The 22,209-nt window shown below is 44.0% G+C and overlaps 1 protein-coding gene across 2 annotated transcripts in view; it reads right to left on the reverse strand.

Moving 5' to 3' along the window:
- Nucleotides 1–1,749: 1,749 nt before the first annotated feature.
- exoc6b (exocyst complex component 6B) overlaps nucleotides 1,750–22,209 on the reverse strand; it is a 74,390-nt gene continuing 53,930 nt past the window's right edge. For both annotated transcript variants that reach the window (XM_070929584.1, XM_070929583.1), the window contains 2 exons: nucleotides 5,306–5,418; nucleotides 1,750–3,878 (listed from right to left, as the gene is read on the reverse strand). In XM_070929584.1, the coding sequence (XP_070785685.1) occupies nucleotides 3,752–3,878; nucleotides 5,306–5,418 (240 nt within the window). In that variant the 3' untranslated portion in view covers nucleotides 1,750–3,751. The remainder of the gene's footprint in view (nucleotides 3,879–5,305; nucleotides 5,419–22,209) is intronic.

Consider the following 22,209-nt stretch of genomic DNA (forward strand, 5'->3'; position numbering starts at 1 on the left):
AATTAACTACAGTTGTACTGATACTTGAGTGTTTTTACATTTGAATGCTTAACATTTGCTTGTATTATATATTTTACATTGTGTTATTGCCACCTTTACTATAGTAAAGGCTGGTTATTTCTATTATTTCCACTGTTTGTTTCCAAATGTCATTTATCTTTAGCACCAGTGTTCACTTCAAAATACTCGAATAACTGGAAATCTGCGCTGTAGTAACATAAAATTCAGTGAAATCTGCATTAAATGGCATTACTGTACCATCAACTCTGAGGGGAAAAAAAAGTGTAAAAAAAACGTATTAGAATAATTAAAGTTAATGTTTACAACATAAAAAACCTCCACCGGCTGGATCAGAACATAATCTAAACGTGCACATCAACCATCAGTGACAAAAGAAACTTCAGAAAATAACACTCAAGACAAAATATCCTCAACAGTTGTACTTTTATTCCATATTTATCTGTTGGCATTTGCTGCAACTTTATTACTATTTTTACTTTAGTGTCATTCATTAGTGGTTTAATACAGCGCGTACAGTGCTTCTGTCTCAGACTTCTGATTACAAAATACAAAACAACATCTGCGGCGCGATGACAAACAGGTTAGAGCGGTGAGCAGGTGACCGGAGGGTTGCCAGTTTGTTGCTGTAAGACAAAAGTATATCCGAGATCCTGCAACTAAAACTAAGCTAGCTATGAGGACGTCTGAATCAGACCAATCAGAGAGCTTGTTAGTGTTAACTCGACTCATATGAGAAATTCTTTCTTGATGTGTGTTTCTTAACAAAAGTGCAAATAAAAGATACAGATCTCATAGTTACAAGAAAAAAACATATTTAAATTATGAGACAGTTTCCTCGTAATTAAGAGAAGTCCTAATTCTGGGATACTTTAACTTTAACTGGAGAAAAGCTAATAACAGCGTGTAACAGAAAAAGGTAAAATCACAAATAGACCTCCAGGTCACTGGCAGATGTGGCTGAAAGCTCTGGAAGAAGACGGCAAATGGAGCTTTAAGACTTTTTTTTTTGTCAGACATCCAGCAGTTTATCATATGAATGTAAATGCAGTGCGGACGTTCAGTTAACGTGTCCAGACTCCAAACACCACAGTGCTGCTGCTGCTTTATTGGCAGGAGAAGAAAAAAAAAACCCAGAAAACACACAAAATACAGCAAAGGCACATTCAATAACGACGGCCCCGTTCCCTTACGAACACATAATGACACACAGCTAAGGATGGATGGAAAAACACACACACACACACACACCTGCATAAATGACTTCACAGTGCCGACATGCACAAGTGAATACACAGAAACACACACGACGTCGCTCAGTAAATCAAACATGGCGACCCATCGAACGTCACCTTAAATTCCCTTCAGACACACACTGTAGGTTTGAATCCCTTTATGAAGCCCCATGAATCACACACACACACACACACACACACACACACACACACACACACACACACACACACACACACACACACACACACACACACACACACACACACACGCTATTATTGCACCCAAGTTCAAGAAAAAAGCAACACAAAGAGCGAAGAGACCCATATTAGTAAAAAAACAAAACAAAAACAATAATAATAATCTAGTGTAAATATAATTATAATTACGTGCTGTGCTTCAACTAAACATTTGTGTGTGTACAAGTAGCTACACATACTACACACACACACACACACACAGAGTTTGGCATTTATGGAAGACATAAAAGTGTGTGTGCTCAGCGTTAGTACAATGGTTTCTATACAGTTTTAGTTCCTTTCTAACTATTCACTATATAGCTGTTGCCAGATTGGATTATCCCCCTCTTTAAGACCCTGTTATTTATACATGAAGAGTAGAAAATATGATCAAGTCTTGCTGAAAGAGGAGGAGTGGGTTGCCATGTTTAGACCACTTCCCCCGTTTTAAACACTCACCGTGCTTCCAGGTACGATACTAAAGAGTGAATAAGGTTGCCAGATCTGAGCAGCGTCGCCCATTCAAGTGTTCGCAGGTTGTATATTAAGAGAGGGGGAAAGGGTTGCCATGTTGTGTGAATATCCACCTTTATTGGACAATAGTAGACACTAGAGTAACATTCTGTTGATTGTGATTTTTTTCCCAGACCTGATCTTGATTTCAGTGCTTTTCTGGCTGCAACATTAAAACGCCTCGACCGAAAATGACATTCTGCCACGGAAGACAAACCCCACTGATGTACATTCAATACGCTCCGTCATTGTGCCACAGTGAGCGAGAGCAACCTGGAAGACATTAAAGGTTGTCTGCGACAGACGAGAAACTCCATAAAGGGGATTGAAGAACTGCCCGACCAGCCAGTTAGATTTCAGGAAGGGCTCACTTCCCCTTCCTGAAGAATAAAATCTCACATAGATTCTTTCTAAAAAATCTACTGTTACTGACAGTTAATATGTTCCCACACTGTAGACCTACAAATATATTGATCCAGTAACTATAGCAACAGCTGAGTTGAGTAAACTGCATTCGTATATTCACGTCAAGGTATTTATATTTATTTATAATGTGGTTTTTAACTACTTTTCCTCACTGTTCTGGCTTGTTTTGCTCCTTGATGACCACATATTTTCATTGACACGTGCCGTCTTAATGTTAATGTTAACTTCTATGGTCTGAACTGCTTGTCTTTTATGCTGTTTTTTGCTGGTATTATATCATTCACTCTACTTTCTTTCTTTTCTATTAAGGATGAGGTTGGTGATGTTCTACATTTTTCTTTTTGTCAACAAATCCCAAGAAAAACACCACAACTAACAATGTGTTAGCCCGTTTTGACGTCCTTACGCTCTCTGTGGCTCTCAGCCTCAAGCCCATTGGTTCCTGCTGAAGATGTAAATCTTTAAAATAAAAAAAGGCTCAGTGATTTCCTTAAACAGCAAACAAATAGGAGTAAATAGTGCATCTGTTGGGGACTATTTTCAGCTGCGGATTAATACACGTTTGGTGTTCTAGGGAGTATTTAAAGCTGCAGGACGTTGTGTGTGTGTGTGTGTGTGGGATTCAAAATAATGAGATTTGTTGATGATAATAAAAACATAGAATATCACCAGAGTTATCCTTTAATGTCAGCTGGTAGGAAGACTTGGCAGCACAGCTTTTCGTTACTTCCTGTCTTCAGGTTTTTCGTTAGACGGATATTATTTTGGAGGAACCAATAAGATCATAGAGCTTCTTTCTTTTAACTAAGAAGACAAGTCGGTTTGGATCGAGGGGCGTGAATTTGAAGGTACTAAGAGGACACTGTTTGTTTTTTTAAAGATGAAAGTTCAGCTCATTTACACGGAGACATGTCACATTCTTTGATCAGAGCGACCAGGTCAGGAAGTAACCAATAGGATCGCTTAGCTGAGGCCTGATAACTAGTAGTGTTTCAGTCAGATAGATGAAGTGAAGTTTAAGTGAAATGCAAGCTGTCAAAATACTTTGTAGCCGCAGCAGTTATGTTCCTTATTCTTAAATTAACCAATGAATGAGCTCAGTATGAGCCTGCTATCCAATGAGCTTGTTGCAGGTTTAGACTGGGTGTTAAAGATGACCAATAGGAACAGGTTGTTGGAAGTCCGGTGAAGTTAAGGTGCATAGATCGACCAGTGGTGGCAGGGTTGAACAGATCTGAGGTGTCTTTTCATCAGGCTGGATGGTTAAAAATCAGCCAATCGAACGGTGGCTTTAGGCCCGCTGACCAATCAGGTGGCTCGCTCTAGGTGTGGTGCTGTGCGATGAGGTTGCGTAGCTGTTTGATGATGGTGTCGATGAGTTTCTGTCTGTCTCTGTCAGTCTTCCTGAACTGGGCGAAGACGTTGTTCTTCCTGCTCGTCTCCTTCATCCTGATGATGCGGAATAAGACGGGAGAGATGGGAGAAACGGAGGAGGTGAAAGTATAAATAGGGATGAAAGGAGGAGGAAGAGGGAGAAGATGGAGGGAAAACATGGAGAATATAAAGGAAGAGAAAGAGAAATTAAACAGAGATAAAAACAAATGTTTTAGTGCTTCACATACTAATACATACTATACCAATATGCACTGAGTAGTTCATCTGATGCATTCAGGAAAACACACACACAAGTGCGTAATTGTACGGGCATGCTCAGAACACACACACACACACACACACACACACACACATCTGCTGCAGTCACCTGTTTAAGAAGAAAAAGACGTTTCGGTTTTAAAGTTTGGTTTGTGTGCGTTCAGCGTCACATGAGACAGTGTGTTTGTGGTTTTTGTCGCAGAACGCTGGACTGTTATGGACCTCCAGGAAGTTCAGGGGCCCAGCAGACCAGACATGGCCCCCTGCAGCAGGGTGCTTCCTCCTGGTCACAGAGGGACCACCGGGCCTGGGCCCCTCTGGAATAAAAAAAATACTGACCCTGATTAAGGAGGGTCAACCGGACTGGACTGAACAAAGGACAGGATCACACGGCTTTGTGTGTGTGTGCGTCTAGCCTGAAGTCTCGAACTTTCACAGGATGTAATCCACAAACTCAGATTATAACTTTTTGAATGCAGGTTGTGTGTGTGTGTGTGTGTGTGTGTGTGTGTGTGTGTGTGTGTGTGTGTGGTGTTCGACACTATCTCCACAGCAGCTCAGGCTCTGCACTGTTAAACTGATGGTGCACAGATACACGAGGTGGGTGTCGTAGTTCACCATTTACGACCATAAACATGGCGATAAGCATCAGTATCATCCCGACGTGTTTATTTGCCATGAGGATGTGCGTGCGTGCGTTTAACCATGTAAATCACACCCCCTCACTTTATATGTACTTGTATACACACGCTTTAGTAGTCATCTGAGTAGTCTGTGTACATGCCAGAATCCAACAACACACACACACACACAACAGAGACGATACTCACGGCTTAAATAACCTGTCAAAACATGACAGAGAGGACAGACAGGAGACAGACAGAGCAGTTGAGATGGAGGTAAAGATGGAGGAAATACGCTTATTTGCTTTCTTTCCAGTGAAGAGCTGAGAAGCTCGATATAAATGGATAGAGCCATTTAGCTGTGAGTGATATTAACTTCCTCATCTACCTCTCTGTTGAACTTTTCCTTTAATCTGAAACCAGAGAGTGTCGAATGTTTGAATCGATTATCAAAATCACTGAAGAAGAATGCTCCTTTGGTCGCACACTTTAACGGATTAAAAGAAGGAAATGAGGAATCCGGGAACAGAAGGACGCATAAACAAGAATGAGGGAAGAGTGAAAAACAGTAGATGTAAGCATGAATGACGGACTGCTCACTTCTCCAGCAGGGCCAGTGCAGTGTGTGGGTTGACTCTCAGGTATTTGCAGGCGGGTTTTCCGTAGTCAGCCAGGTAGGTCGACCAATCCCACTGCGTGAACAGTTCCAGTAACTAGAGGAAGACAGATAGTGTGAGAGAGAGAAGAATGAAAAGCTGCTGACTCAGAAAACACCTCCAGTTGTGGGGTCAGTTTTCCGTTAAGCAGCGACAACGTAAACATCATCCGGCAGAACGTTGGCTCCGACCACGTCGACATGTTGAGTAAGATTTGGTTTAAACGCAGGAAAATAAGATAAAAAATATGGTAGGAAAAACTCCGAAACTGTCACTGAATCTGGCAAAGTTTTGAAGGAGTAAAAGTAAAATTCATTCAACTGTGATTTATAAAACTTTATGCTACTAACGTCCCACTAATTGGCCAGACAATGTCTGTTAAGTCCTCATTTTAAATGACACACATACATAAAACAAGCTAATACCACACCGGGCTCAGACTACAGGAGCTTTAAAATCCTACAAACAAAAGCAGGAGGCTGGACGAGAACCGGAGGCGAGAGTTAGCTTGTAATGCTAACGTTTAGCGTCCGTCTCCTTGTAGATCAGGCCCCTCTCCCTCCAGATTTTAAATATAAACATGTTTGAAATTATCGGGGCTGGAGGTTTAAGACTGGATCTGTAAACCCCTCACATTACCAGATAATCTGGGCCGAACATCGGTACCAGACCAGATTCCTCCTCTGACGGTCGGGAGAGGTGAATCGGGGGTTTAAATCGGCCCAAAACTCCTGCAGTCTGAGCCCGGCTTTACAAAGGATTTACAAATAGCTGGTGAAACCAAATCCTGGCGTTTACGTTAACATCATAGAAACACTTAACAGATGATTAACGCACTGATCTCTGAGGAATCTACTGTGTTGCTCAATTTCTGGACACGTTCAGGTAAATAAACACACAAAAACAGAAGAGAGGAAGAAAAGAGGTTGAAGGAAGGAAGGAGCGATTGAAGGAGAGGGGGGGGGGGGGGGGTGAAGTCTTCCTCTCAGTGACCCACATTTGAAAGTGTTGCATAACCTGCTGCTGCCCTACTGAACTCTACCTAACACACACACACACACACACACACACACAAACAGGCCCAGGCAGGCAAACCCGTAAGCCTGCAGACAAACACACACTCTGTCTCTCTATCTCTGTCTGTAAAACACACACACACACACACACACACACACACACACACACACACACACACACACACACACACACACATATATATATGAGCAGGGAGCCCCAGTGAACTCTGGGTAACACCAAACACACACAGATCCAGAGAGAGAAACCATATGTGAGCGAGGGATGAGAGAAGAGGAGGGGAGGGAGGGAGGGAGGGAGTACAGAGGGATGGAGAGCAAAACCACATGTGGAGGGGGTGAGGAGGGGGGGGGGGGGGGGAGAGTGTAAAGATGGAGAGAGACACAGATGGAGGGAGAAGGACTAAAGGAAGGGCAGATGAAGATGGATAGATAAAGGATGGAGGAGAGTTGGGCGATGGAGGTGCACCATCAGGCAAAAACAGGAAGGAGTAAAAGACGAGGGTGACACACTTTCAGAGTTTGGAGGGGAATGAAAGAATGATTCAGGAGAGTGAAAGAGGAAAAAGGTTTTCATGGTTTGTGAACAAATTTAGCCTCCGGGTTTCTCGCGTCGTGCCGATTTCACTGTTGTAATTTAGAAAGCTGCCGGGTGGGACTCGCTCAGTCGGCAGCACGATGCCTAATGTTTGTCTGTCTGGTTTTGTGCTTTTGCCTGACCTGCAGGACATCTGATCGTTCAACGGGACACGGGATGAGGGTCTGTTTACTCGACCTGCCTCACATACGGTCCAGAACCTCCGCGTGAGATCTTTCATGCCAACAAGCAACCATTTGATCCAGCTGAACCAGTGGAGATCAACTTTTTAATTCTTCAATCGGCACACACATAACCACGTTTACCTCCGTTACTATAAGAAAACTCACTATTGTGATGGCTGAACTCTCAGATCTGGATCCTCACCAGAATCCAGACCAGTTTTCCTTCCTCCAGAACCGTATATTTGCAGGATTTTGTGGAAATTCACTCTCACATGGACTTTAACATACAGCCATCCATCAAATCCTGTCTTAGTCCTGCATTAAAAACAGCCTTTGAATGTTGTGTAAAACTGGACGGCGTACATTTACACCACTTCAGTCACTAAAGAGGTCGTGGCTTTTACCTGAACTCACCTCATCAGAGCTTTTCATGAAAACAGGAAGCGTCCCAAATATTTTCTATGTTCGCCGTGGAGTTATTAAAACTGATGTTTCCTCTCAGTCTGGCTTCGGAGGGAGACTACAAGACGAATGGCTGATTCGGACTTCCTGATCTTTTCCTCCCTCCTTCTTCCCACACTTCCCTTCCTCCCTCTGGTCCTTTCACTTCAGTATTCATCTCTCTCTCTCTCTCCTTTGTCCCCGAGTTCACCCTCTGCACGGCCGAGGTTTGACCTGCTAATCTTCCCATATAAACAAGTACAAACACACACACACACACACACTCTCGCTGCATGAAAACAGGCTGCATGTGCACACATAAACAGGTACACACACAAATAAAGGCAGTTACATAAAGCACAAATATCATCCTGCTGTGAGGTTATGTGAACAAATCTGTCAGTTAATTAGGCACAGACGCACGAGAAAGTGTGTGTGTGTGTGTGTTTGAGCATAGCAAACACACACACACACACACACAAGCTGTTTTAGATGTTTGTCAGAATGTCACCATCTGCTTGTGTACATGCACCTCACTCTGTGTGTGTGTGTGTGTGTGTGTGTGTACTTGTACAGCTATCTTTGTGAGAGCCAATTTTGACTTTTACACCTTGGGAGTGAGGACATTGTATCAGACTTGGTTTTAAGGTTCAGGTTAGACTCAGGTTTAGGTTCGGGTCAGGCACCTATGTCCCCATAAGTATAGAAGTGTATGTATAATACAAGGTGAACGCATGCCAGATAAAGATGAGATACTGTCGCTGTCTGTTTAGAGGAAGTAACTCTGAACACACACACACACACACACACACACACACACACACACACACACACACACACACACACACAGAGATAAGCTGGTCCATGAGATTTTCATGTTATCTGAGCGGATCGCTGTCTTTACTCTGGAATCTCGCTCAGTACATCTCCCTCTCTCTTCCTCCCTCTCTCGTTCTTTTATCGGAGATAACAAAAAGAAAATGCTGAAAAAAAGGAGAGGAGGAGAGATGAGGAGTTAGAAGAGAAGACACAAGGAAGAGGAGAAAGAAAGAGAAGGGGGGGGGGTAAGGAGGTGAAGGAGGAGAGGAAACAAGGAGAGGAGAGAGAAAAGTGAGAGGAAAGGAGACGTAAGGTGAAGAGAGGTGAAGGAGAGAAAATGAGGATAGAAGGAAAGAAGAAGAAATTAGGAATGAGAGATGATGAGAGGAGGAGAAAGAAGGGGAGAGAGGGGTGAAGGTGGAGGAGGAGTTCAAACAAGAAGAACAAGAGAATGAGAAGATGAGAGAAGACAGGGAGGAGTAAAAGAAAGAAGAAGAAAGATGATGATGATGAGGAGAGGAGAAAGAATGGCAGAAAGGGATGAAAGAGGAGGAGGAGGAGGAGCAAGAGAAAGAAGATGAGGAGAAGACAAGGAGGAGAAAAAGAAATGAGGACAAGTAGAGGAGAGGGTGAAAGAAGAAGGAGCACAGAGAGTTTTGGGTGAACTTGGGGTCAGTAGGTAAGTTTGGTTGGAGGAGCGATGGAGGGAGGGAGGGAGGAGCGATGGAGGGAGGGAGGGAGGAGCGATGGAGGGTAAAAGCAGTAGGAGAAGTGCAACAAGAAGGGAGGACAGGAGGGGGGCAGATAAGACTGATGAAAATGGAAAAGAGAAGAAGAAGAAAAAAAAAAGAAAAGTGTGGGCCTTCCAAAAAAAAAAAGAAAGAAAAACGAGCCACACGCGAGCCAGCAGGTCCTCAACACACACACACACACACACACACACACACACACACACACACACACACACACACACACACACACACACACACACACACACACACACACACACACACACACACACACACACACACACACACACACACACACACCTGACCCCCGATTCACCCTAAACACACACACACACACACAGAGAAATCGGCAGGTCTCTCTCTTCACCTCTCGCTGAACTTCTCTCTCCGTCTCGCTCCCCCTCTCTCACCTCGCCATGACCTCCCCCGCGCTATCGCTCCTGTCTCCACACACACACACACACACACACACACACACACACACACACACACACACACACACACACACACACACACACACACACAGATTATTGCTTCCTCTTATTCTTCTTTGGGGGGACGAGCAGAAAAACAAAGTGACGTGTTACCCTCACATTTCTTGTTTGTTTTCTCTCATTTCTCCTCCGCTAATGGGGTCCCCTCCCCCTCCCCCTCCCCCCTCTCTCCTTCTCGCGTCTCCCTTTTCTCTCTCTCTCTTCTTCACATTCAATCAATCACTCCTTCCATTCTTCCCATCCTCTCTCCCTGCACTCCTCATCTTCCTCCACCTTTCTCCCTATCTATTCTCTTGTCTTTCTAGCCTTCCTCTCCATCTCCAGTTGCACTCTCATCTTCCTCCACCATTTACCTGCTCTTCCTCTCCTCCTCCTCTTCCCCTCTCCATGGCAACTTAACTCTTTCCCTCCCTCCTTCCTTTTGTCTCCCTGATTTCATACTCCTCCCGTTGTTCCCTCTCCCTGCTCTCCTCATCTTCCTCCACCTTTCTCCCTCTCTTCTCTTCATTCTTTTATCTCTCTCTATCCCCCCTTTCTCAGCTTCCTCCTCCTCCTCCTCCTCCTCCTCATTTTCTCAACTTTAGCCCTCCTTTCCAACTTTCACCCCTCCCTTCTTTCCCTCTCTAACTGAACTCCCCTCGCACTACTCTTCTTCTCCCCTTCCTCCTCTCCTCATTCTTGCCAAGTCAACTTTACTCCTTCACTTTTCCATCCTTTCTTTCTTTCCCTCTGCATCCATACCTCCTCCTCCTCCTCCTCCTCAGTGTTTAGTAGACTTGTTAATGGTTATTCCGGCTGTAGGCAGGATTTATTTGTTTGGGGCCGTCGGGGAATTGCCGTGTTCCCATTCCTAATGGCCAAACGTCAGGGTCACCCAGAATTCATCATGTTTACACTCTGCGCTCACGCAGGTTGTGATTATGTAATGTTTCTGCTTCGAAGCGAAGGCATCTGAAACCCTGCGAACGAAAGATCATTTAACTTTATTACTTAAATTATTCTAAAATGAATTCATTTACATTTTTAAACTCTTCTTCCTCACCTGCATAGTTTCACTCTCTTACGCTCCATCATCACCTTCATCATCTCTCCCTCCCTACATCCACTCCTCTCGCTCCTCCCTTAGCTGTCCATCTCCCTCTAAATTTGACAGGCGAGAGGTCAAAGGTCACTAAAAGCAGGGAAAGTGGATCTGAAAAGCAGCCACTTTGGCACCCGTCCATCTCTGAAGTGCGTTCTTTCCAAAAAATCCACCTTCCTCCATCCATCACTCACCCACCCATTTACCTGCTGCACTCTCCAGCCGTGGTGGTGACCACGTCCCTTTGCTCCCAGACATGTGACCTTCTCTTCATAGCTAAAGTTCAGGAGGTCACCAAAAACAGATCAAGCGCTTCTGACCGTCGCCACAGAAGAAAAAGTTTGCTTTGACACACGTCTGTCGTCGGCCGTCTCTCCCTCCTCCGCTCCATCACCAAACCCACATTTGAGATGAGAGTTCAAAGGTCACCACCGGCACACAAAGACCACGCTGACACCTGTCAATCGAGCCTCTTTCTTGCCGTCTATCTGGACTGCGTTTTAAGGTCAGAGACAAAACTGTCTTGGCTTTTTAAAGGATGGAGCATCTTGACAGCTGTCCGTCTCCGTCCTTCCAGAGAGTTAGGAATTCACTAAAAGCAGAGAAAGTGGTTTTTCACCGTTATCAGAAAAAAAAACAGCGACACTCGTCCGTCATCTCTCAACTCCTCCCTCCCTCCCTCCCTCCCTCCCTGACGCAATCAACGTCTTTAAGAGCTTTCTTATGTCTTCTTGACACCTGCCTATCGTTTCCCTCAGTTTTATAGGACAAAGGTCTCAGAGAGAAACTAGAAACCTTCATGAAGTTGAGACTTCACAAGATTGTCTTTACTACCAGATTAAATATTCAAGATCAACTCCACACCAGAATCCTCCCACCAGTAAAATACAGTGTATTTAACTGAAATAAGACGAATATGTCGACTGACCAGGCCTCACATTTTTTATTTCTTCTTCGATTTTACTGCCGATCATTTTCTTGACTCATTGATTGATTGTTTGAGCTATGAAACTCCAAGATGATGTCATGAAATTGCTCGTTTTGTCCGACCAACAGTGCAAAGCAAAAATGTTAAGAGGAGTAAAAGAAGAAAATTCTCCCATTCGAGAAGCTGGAAATTACGGACTATTTATTATCAAATTAGATAAATTTTCTGTCGACCCAATAATCGATCAATCAAGTAATTATTGCAGCACTACAGATACACCAATTATCTTTTTATACATATTCCAGGGCTGCAACCATCAGCTATTTTCATTATCAATTAATCTGTCAGTTCTTTCTTTGCGAAAAATGCCCGTCATAATTTTTCTGAGCCCAAATTCGTCGTCGTCGTCGTCATCGTCGTCGAACCACCAATCAGAAAATAATTTCAGCACGAATACTTCGATACACTAAAAATACTGATCACTGACATCCCTTCTCATGTGACGAAGCCCAGTTAGACACAAGTGGCTCATCTAGTCTGCAACAGAATCTGAAAAAAGGATTTTACACTTGACCCCAAAGCCAGCTCTTGACCTCTGAAAGCAAGGGGTCAAAGGTCATATCCAGAGGTTATCAGGGCAATGCTGTCTACTTTTACTACAAACACCAGTTACCTTCTCAGAGTCTCTTTACTATATGCTAACATTCTTAACTTCCTGTGTGTGAGTGTATGAACACACACAGTTGGATCCTGCAGCTCGGACAGAATCCCTCCATCTTGAACTATGAATGGAATGAAGTAAGCTTGGATGTTATCGCTTCGCAACAGGGAACTAATTTTTCTTTCTTACTGGAGGGCCAAAAATTAAATTAAAACCAAAAGCTTGTATCTTTGTACATCTGCCTGCAGCCTCGTTCCTACGACCGCAGCGAGCGGCTGCCAGGAACCACAACACAGCACAACCTCCTCGGCTGGTACTCCTTCACCGTACACACTGTACTTCATTAGTCCACAGCGGGACGACGGCTCGTCACGTGCAGTAATAAAACACTGCAAAGAAAAGATAAAATCATGATGCTTTATCGCTCCCTGTAGGGAAGTTATCTGTTGCGTCGGAGAGGTCAGAGGTCAGATACAGAACAGCACATACAGGAGCTTTCTTCTGGATCTGTTTTTTAGACAGATACATCAGTCAAAAAGCATCTAAAGAACGTTCACATGAAAACTGGTAGATTTTAGGCCTAGGTTTGGTTGGCGACTTGTTGCGGTACAAAGCAACCAGACTCAGAGGCCAGACAGCATGTGTTTAAGGAGGGGAGAGCAGTACTCGTTCACTTTTATCAACCCGCTCTTTCACAGTAGCCAAACTGGCAACTTTCTGGTCAGCAGCCGGAAAGTAAATAATGGTCTGGGTACAAAACATCGTGCCATTTGACAAAGAAGAGGTGAAGGTACGGTAGCCCGGAAGTACAAATCCTGAGAGGGAAAGTTTTGACGCATGTCTTCACGATTCTGATGTGTGCGTTTACATAAAAAACTAACTCTATAAAAGTGATGCCAGAAAGAAACTCAAGGTCCACTTACTAGCTTTTAACCGCCGTTGCTCAACACACAGTTGAACAAAAAGCTAGTGAGTTTTGTGTGACTCTAACTACTGTTTCCGAGGTCACGGATGAACTTTCACGCTCAAACATAAGCCCCATGTGACCCGACACGCTGGATCTGCATCACTGCTAATACTGACCTTACTAAATGAGTGGGGTATTACCGTTCCCCATCACTGTTGCTATACAGAATAACTTTACTTTAATAACTACATTTTTCACAAGCTTGAATTCAGGCTGTTTTCAAACATGTTACCGTACACACGACCCCAGATGATTTTAGATATCGTAAATTCAGAGTTTATAATATATAACTTTATAATAAAGTGACCAAATGCTCCTAAAGGACTTATTCACATCTTCATGTCACAGGCGTGCTTCTCTGAACTCCAAGCTACCTTACTCACATAACTAACTTATGTTCTCTTTCTTCTGCTTTTCTCTCGTCTCCCCCCTCCCCTCCATCCTCGTCTCACTGACTCCCGTCTCTCACCTCCTTCCCCTCCCCATCCTCTCCCCTCTCTCTTCGTCAGCAGTGACAAGAGAAGTTGCGCGACCCCCCGAAAAAAGTGACAGGGCTGAAGTGGAATGAGTGCGAAGAAAGAAAAAAAAAAAAAGAAAGAAAGAGAGAGAAGAGCGCTGGTGGTTCAACCAGGGGTCTCTGCTGTCAATTAGACACTATACAGATGGAGAGAGGGTGAGTGAGAGACATAGACAGACAAAGACGGAGTGGGAGAGAGAGAGAGAGAGAGAGAGAAGGAGGAGGTAAATGAGAGGGAAGAGAGAAAACTCAAAAAGAATGATTGGGGAAATATTACAGGAGTGCAGGAGAAAGGGAGAGGAGGAGGAGGAGGAGGAGGTCAGGCGGAGGGTAACTAGATGTTACGGAGGAGGAAGAACGAGTGAGTGAGAAACGGGGAGACGATAAACGAGTGCAGGCTGAAGTCAGAGGGGCCTGCTGGGAGCTGCTCTGTGCGCTGATAAAGCAAATAAAGACAGAATACTCCAAAACAAACAGGGCAGGAAAAACAGCGGCTTTTAGCTCCGCTCCGAGCTCACTTTGCATTCAAGCACTTCTGGAAAAAAAAGAAAAGAAAAAAAGGTCAATTTGGCCGCAGCCACTTTTTTTTTTTTAAGTCAATTTGGGTTCCAGACACTTTTTAAAAGGTTAATTCTGGGCCGGGAGTTCATTTCGGGTTCGACTTCACTTTGGTAAAGCTTTAACCACTACCGTTTGATTCCTTTGCACATTAGATAAAATAATTATCTAGGGTTAAAAAACTATTTTATGTGAACTAAATTACTTAAGTTAATTTAGGTCAGTGTTTTCAGAGTTCACCTGAATTCTGGCACTTTTAAAATTGTCAATAAAGACTCAAAAGTGGATTTGAGAACTTAAAGTTCCCCCTCTCACCCAGAAATGTGTTTTGCTTATTGTAACTTTACTTAATGTTTGACCTTCATTGTGAAGAATGATGTACGTGCACTGAGCCAATCATGGTCCAGAATGCAACTTACACAAGTAGTTAATCTTTTGAAATGAACAATATTTGCACATTTATAGATTGTGCATTTGTGAATGAGGGTCAAGTAGATGTAAGTTTTTTTTAACTAAGTAAAAACCATATTGGACACCACTTATTGTTCAAAGTAGTAGTATTTTTATGTCTTGAAACAAGTCTGGGGAGATGTTTAAAAAAAAAGTCAGAAACAGCCATTTATTTCTGGAAAATTATCAAGGAAGTTTGGTCAAAGTGTTTGTCACAGATTCAGCTGAGTTTGGAGGAGAAAGCCAGAAAGGTTTCTCCATCTTGCGAAGTGATTGTTATCTATTATTGTGTCCTATAAGTTTCCACTACACTATCAACTTGATTTCAGGAGAATAAAACTGTTTTCTTTTTCCAGTTAAAATAAATAATTTCATCAATATTTGTAATTACAGTTAGCATTTTCTTAAAAAGACACTTGATTCCATCAAAAGAGGACGCAGCGATTTAATGAAAATGAAAGAAAACTGTGTCTAAACTCAGATGTGCAAACATTTAGTGAAATTTAAAATACATCTGTGGCCCCAAACTGCTCTCCAAACAATTATTCAACTGCAGGAAAAAACAATCTAATTTGCAGATACAGAAAAATGAGCCACTCTGAAGACTTTCACAACATTATTACACTGCAGCTTGAAATGAAACACATCTCTCACTCTCTCGCTGTGTCCTCAACAACCCCAAAACAGGAAACGGTTGAAAGGTGAGAGCTGTTTTGAGAGTCTCAACTTTTTGGTTTGACCATGGAGTGACCGCCGAGTCTCACACACACACACACACACACACACACACACACACACACACACACACACACACACACACACACACACACACACACACACACACACACACACACAGGAAGGGGTGTAGATGCAGGTCGTATCGGGGAGACTGACGGAGAGGTCAAGACTGATAACGCAGAACAATGACCCGACCCGGTCACTGCACGGTCACTGTAAGTGTGTGTGTGTGTGTGTGACAGAAGATGTGATGCATGTCTGAGAGAGGAAGACACGTGTATGTATGTGTGTGTGTGTGTGTGTGTGTGTGTGTGTGTATCTATATCTGTGATTACACGAGTCAAAGATATTTATTAATGTGTGCCAGAGCTCAATTTATGTGTGTGTGCTTCTTAAGAGTCCAGTCAGGTCGCTGTGACCACTGCCTGACCTGTTGTCACGGCGATAAGGCCGGCCACAGACAGGACAGGAAGTTGAGACAGGGGCCGAGAAAAACACACACACACACACACACACACACACACACACACACACACACACACACACACACACACACACACACACACACACACACACACACACACACACACACACACACACACACACACACACACACACACACTGACTGACCTCTCCCACACAAATAATAGCTTGAACTCATAAATCTGCAGATATGGACACACATATTTTGAGCAGCGACTATCTTATCACTGCTTTATTACACTCAGACCCTGCTGTGTGTGTGTGTGTGTAGTCAGCTTTAAAATATATATACGTGTGTGTGTGTGTGTGTGTGTGAAGCAGAGACAGGTAGACGACACAGTAAAGAGTGTGTGATCAGATAAGGGGTGTTTTGGGGGTCTGACGGTTAGTTCTCGCCCCTCCCTGGCTCCAATACTTATCCTACTGACCTTACACTGCACCCATTTTAAAGTTGTGTGTGTGTGTTCGTGCTCGGTGTGTTTGACAGAGACATCAGCCTCCGGGACGCCTCCTGATCGCACTTTAAGGGGATGAAGTAGAAATTGAGAGAAAGAAGAGGAAGAGGAGGGTTAGAGGAGGGAGCAGGAGAGGCAGAGGAGGAGAGAGTGAAGCACGACGAAAGTGAAGATTACTCTAAAACAAGGAAAAGAAAGTTTAGTGGACTTTGCAAGGCATGTACGCTCTGTAGTTTGAATATTCACAGATAATATTAAGCCTGCAATAATGTTTTTTTGCACACTGAAATGAGTTGACATATCACCGATATGTTGGAGTCCACATGATGAATGTAAGTCCAATATTCCCGCTCTTTTAGAGGGAAATATCTAGCTGCTAATGCTCCTCTATGTTCAACCAGCTAGTCTCTAACTGTCCACAGCGAGACTTCAGAGCCCTTTTTCTCTGAAAACGACGCTGTGAGAGTGAACTAAGATAAACGGGGAGCAGAAACTCGCTGTAATGCTGCGCAGAGCAGAGCTGCAGATTCAGGTGATAATTCTCTGCAGTTTCATCACTACGGGCGACTTATTCCACACTGTCATTGGGTACATTGTGTATATGAAAAACATCAATCACAGCGGCTTTAAATAAAGAAAAACCAGCTTTTTTTTCCTCCAGGTTTTATTAGGAGACGCTGTGCCCCCTGCAGCAGGAAGAACGTTTGGGGGAATAGATCCAGGCGATCATCTCTATTTGAAAACAGATTTCTCTGATGATAAATTGGCTGCTTTTGTCCTCCTTTCTTTGGATCTTCACTCTGGCTTATGTGCCCAAACTGTGCTGTCATGAAGTACATAAAAACCATTGTACATCATGGTATTATCATTAAATATAAGCTGGATGACTCGTTACATCATGTAGGAGTTAACTACAACGGTTACTGTTCTACAATGAAAACAGAGTTCTAACTATCAGACAAAACTGGGGAAAGCACACAGGAAACATAAGGAGAGAGAGATAGGCGGATGGGACACAGTACGAGTCCTTGGCCAGATCTGAACCCGGGACGTCACGGTTGCGTAGTTACATGGGACGTCTCTCAGACTGTTCGGCCACCAGGACGCCTCACGCACCAACATTTCTATGAGGAGTTTTGTGTTTCTACGCCCGAAGGTTTAGTGCGCACGAGCGTCCACCAAAAGCAAATGTGTTGCTGCGTCTTTTTGCGCCGACTAAAACTGTTTGCATCCATGTTTGTGTGTGTGTGTCTCTCTCCCGCTCTTCCAATAGATCGGCGGGCGAGCATTTAGATGTCCGTCTGCTGCTCATCCTCCCTTCGCCCTCTTTCTTCTCCGCTCATCCCGCTCTTTCACCCCTCTCCACTCCCCTATTCATCCCCCCTTCTGTGAGCGGTCAAACGGATGAAGGGAAGTGTCAGCCTCCCGAGGAGAGAGAGGGGGAGAGAGGTAGAGAGACAGAGGGAGAGACAAGGGGGGAGAGAGAGACCACCCTGTACGTCCGTTTCACCCGCCGTATCACTTTCACCTGACTGCACTCTTTCACTCGCGATCCCTCGCTTTCTGCTCCGCTCCGTCAACATTTTCACGCATTCATGTCTTGTTTTCCCTCTCGGCGAGTTCAGACTCTCTCTTTCTCGTTTCCATCTCCTCCTGTCATCTTCCTTTAGATTCTTCCGCATGAACTTTCTCCCTCATTTACGCCTTTCTGTTCGGATTTCGCCCCGTCTCCGTCTTTCTTTCCCCTACATTTATCCGCTTTCTGCTCGCCCCCTCTCCTCTTTCCCCATCTGTCTGAGTCTGGAGTTGAAAAGGTCAAAGGTCAACCTGTTGCTGACGTGGTCGAGCATGTGCGCTGGCCAACGTTCGACCCCCCCCGACACACACATACGTACGTACAGTTCATCCTCGTCTTGTCAGCAGTCCCTTTCCTGAACCTGACACACACTCTCTGCAGCTGTCCTGTGTGACCACAGTCCTCAGGAATGTGACGGTAGCAGATTTGTCTGTCTCCTTCCATCTCTCTGACCTCGTCTATCTCTTCCTGTCCTCATACTCACCTCCGTCTACCCTTCTCCTAATCCTTCACTTTCTTTCTTTTCCCCTTTCCATTTTTCTCCCCTACATCTCTGAAAAAGGTTGTGAAGATTCTTCTTCTGTGTTTCCACAAACCTCCCTCTCCCCTCATCCCTCCTCGCATGGGTGTAGATTTCAGGTCATCTTGGCTAAAGACAAACTCTGGATCAAACCTCTGGCCATAAATCACGCTTACATACGACAGGCTTAGCAGTAAGTGAAATTAAGCTCCGTTCATCCCGAAACAAAACTTTGGCAGGTATGCAAAACTGAGAGTTACAGTAATACACATCAAGCTCGACATGATCGATACTAACTTTAAGCTAACTGCTAAATAAAAGAAATGTGGGCCTAAACAACGACGTAGAGAAAATATGACTTCCTGGAGGAGCGTTTCATTTCTTTCAGTTGGAGTCAGGCAACCGAAAGGAAGCAAGGCGCGTTAAGTAGCATGTGCACTCGAGTCGGGAACAATGCAGCAACAAACACACTCTGACAGAATCAAGTGAAGGCTTCCTGCTACGGTGATGGACGACCTCGCTCCGTACAAGTTGTTTTTCATACAGCACCAGAATAAAAAGAGCAAACGGCTTGTTCTGAAGGAGGAAACGTGCCCGCACATTTGCACCTTTACTTGAATGTTATATATATATATATTACAGTCCGAGAAAATATCTGAGCACAAGTTAAACCCCAAAAATGAAGACATTATTGAGGTATTGAGTCTTAACAAACTCAGATATTATCAGAGAGAAGTGGGAAGAGTTTTCTCAAACAACCACAGACTGTGACTCGAATGCATATTGTCAGCAGACGGTTAATCCATTTGTTTCTCATCTTTTCCCATTGTTTGGATACTAGGGGCTTTTCCCGGCTACAAATGACCTCTTTATGGACTCTTCATCCAAGAAGCATTGGTCAGCGGGCCGACAATGATTAGCATGTAGCCCAGGAAAACCAGGTGAGCCTGTAATCCCGTCTGTGAAATGGCCAACAGAAACATTTATTTAGTATGAATGAGAGTGTATTGAATGATTTTTGCATTTTATCCAGATATGAGACTTGAAATTAAGTGTAAATGTCCTTCACACTATATACAGTACAAGATACTGATTCATAGAATTAAAAGACTGCATTTGAGCTTTTTCTTGCTTCAAACTCACTTGCGTAAAACTGCAAAGAAAATATAATATATGGAAAAATCATTAAGACGGACGTTTCGTAGGCATTGATGCATTTACTCTGTTTTCCCTAAAATGAGCCTCCATCTTCCACCTTTCCTTCTGTTTTCCAACCATCTCTCCTCCGTCCCGTCCCTCCCTCTCGCTGCCTCGTTAGTCTGGGTTACGAGGAGGTGAGATGGAGGTTTCCTCTCCCACTGGGCCTCATCTCATCCCTTAGCCTGTCTATTACCTCCACACACACACATGCAGGGGGGAGAATCTGCTATCCTGTCACTGCATAATCGCTACTGGCTACGCCGGTCAATCTGCACACACACACACACACACACACACACACACACACAGTCAGGATAAGGGGAGCAGTTGTCATGCTGTGACATGTTGCTTTTGGAGAGGGAGAGGGAAGCCTCGTGAGGTAATGGATGGGACACACACAAACTGTCTGAAAGCAAACGTGAGTGTGTGTGTGTGTGTGTGTGTGTGTGTGTGTGTGTGTGTGTGTGTGTGTGTGTGTGTGTGCGCTACGAAGAAAACCGAGAAGTTTGACCAGTGATCAGTGCAGGACGGGAAGTAAACGAGATACAGGACGGGAGGATAAGAGAAATAGGAAAAAGATAAATGGAGATATTAAAGGGAGGAGAAGAAGAAGAAAGAGAGGATGAAGAAAGCTATGAAGACATGCGAAGTGAGGCCTGGACTCAAACTCAAACTGTCAAACTGGAGAGGAGAGGAGAGAGACAGATGCAAAGAGGAGAGAAGGAGAAAGGAGGAAACCGAGGAGAGAGAGAGAGAAATATAAATGTCGGGGAGACGAGAATTGAAGGTGACAGAAAAGAAAGAATCAAAGTTCAACAAAGTCGAGACTTAAAAAGACGTAAGAAAGAGAGAAGAGGGGAGGGGGCGGCGAGATGACATGATGAATGGATGGAATCTGACTGTCTGTGGTCAACCAAAGGAATGAACCCGGGACCAACCAATGACAAAAGACACACACACACACGCACACGCACGCACACACACACGCACACACACACACACACACACACGCACACACGCACACACACACACACAGGGCTGAAGGTGGAATAATGCATGCCTGGCGTATGAACGGGTAGAGAAGGGGATGAGTGGAAGTCTACTGTTGCAAGCGTTATTCTGGGGGGGACGCCACACCGCAACACACACACACACACACACACACACACACACACACACACACACACACACACACACACACACACACACACCAACACACACTGGAGGGCCAGCCAAAGGTTTGAAGTAACCACAGACTTCTGAATGTTCTAAATATAGGAGGATTGATAGGATCTGTGGAGAAGGGCAGCCTGGGGAGGGCAGCCTGGGGAGTGCACACACACACACACACACACACACACACACACACACTAACACAATCAGCCTCCTACGCTCACCAAATTATTTAGCAATCGCAGCGAACAGGAGAAAGCTGCTGACAGCTCAGATAAGCTTGTTACAGTGAATCAGCCGAAGAATCGTAAGTCGTGTGTGGCTGCGTTTTTTTTTAGTCCGGGACTGATGCAGGAAGAACCAGCAGGGCGCGCAGCGTAAGAAGGTTATATTTAATAGGTCCATTCAGTTCAACCTACAGAGTACATGTTGACCTCTATGAAGGTAGCTCGCGTCAGCGAAGCTCAACTTTCCATAACGTTCAGTAGAACGGTTTTCAGCACAGACGCAGTTCGTCTTCAGTCCGGAGCTGAAACGATCAATTAACAGAAAGGTATCAAACAATGTTGATAATTAATTTATTGTTTAAGTGAAGTTAATGAAGGAAAAGTGTCACACAGTATGCTCTCTCATTCCAGATTCTCAAATGTGACGATTAGCTGCTTTTTTTCCCCCTTTTTATATCGTTGGATATCTTTGGGTTTTGAACTGTTGGTGAGACAAAACGAAGAATTTGAAGATGTGAATTTGGGCTCTGGGACATCGTGAGTGGGTTTCAAAGCACTGATTTATGCCACGTTTATGCCTGTAGACATTCTGATACAACACGGAGAGGCTTGAAGTTTGTCGACTGCCCACTCTGCACAGTATCCCCGGAAATGAATGGACTTTGGTTGATAGCAGTGTTACAAACATTCAAAGATGTCAATACGAAGACTTTAGATTTGCTTGATTTTTGATGGTTGACTTGTAAGATAGCTTTAAGAAAAAAGTATTAAAATGTTTGGAAAAACTTTTAATTTATCTTCCTTAACCCTCAACTTTTACACTGACAGTCGCATTTTAAAGTTTATCATTTCCTGTTTGTGTGAAACAGTAAGGTGTTCAAAGCTGAACGCTCTGCAGATGAATAAATAGTGTATACTTCATAGAATTGGTATGGATCTGTGTTTATCTCATGTAATAGGAACTTGAGAACTTTCACATCTGCAAAAGCAAAGAAAAAGACTTGTTGTTTTTCTG

Source organism: Enoplosus armatus, chromosome 23 (genome assembly GCF_043641665.1).
Source record: "Enoplosus armatus isolate fEnoArm2 chromosome 23, fEnoArm2.hap1, whole genome shotgun sequence".
NCBI lineage: Eukaryota > Metazoa > Chordata > Actinopteri > Centrarchiformes > Enoplosidae > Enoplosus > Enoplosus armatus.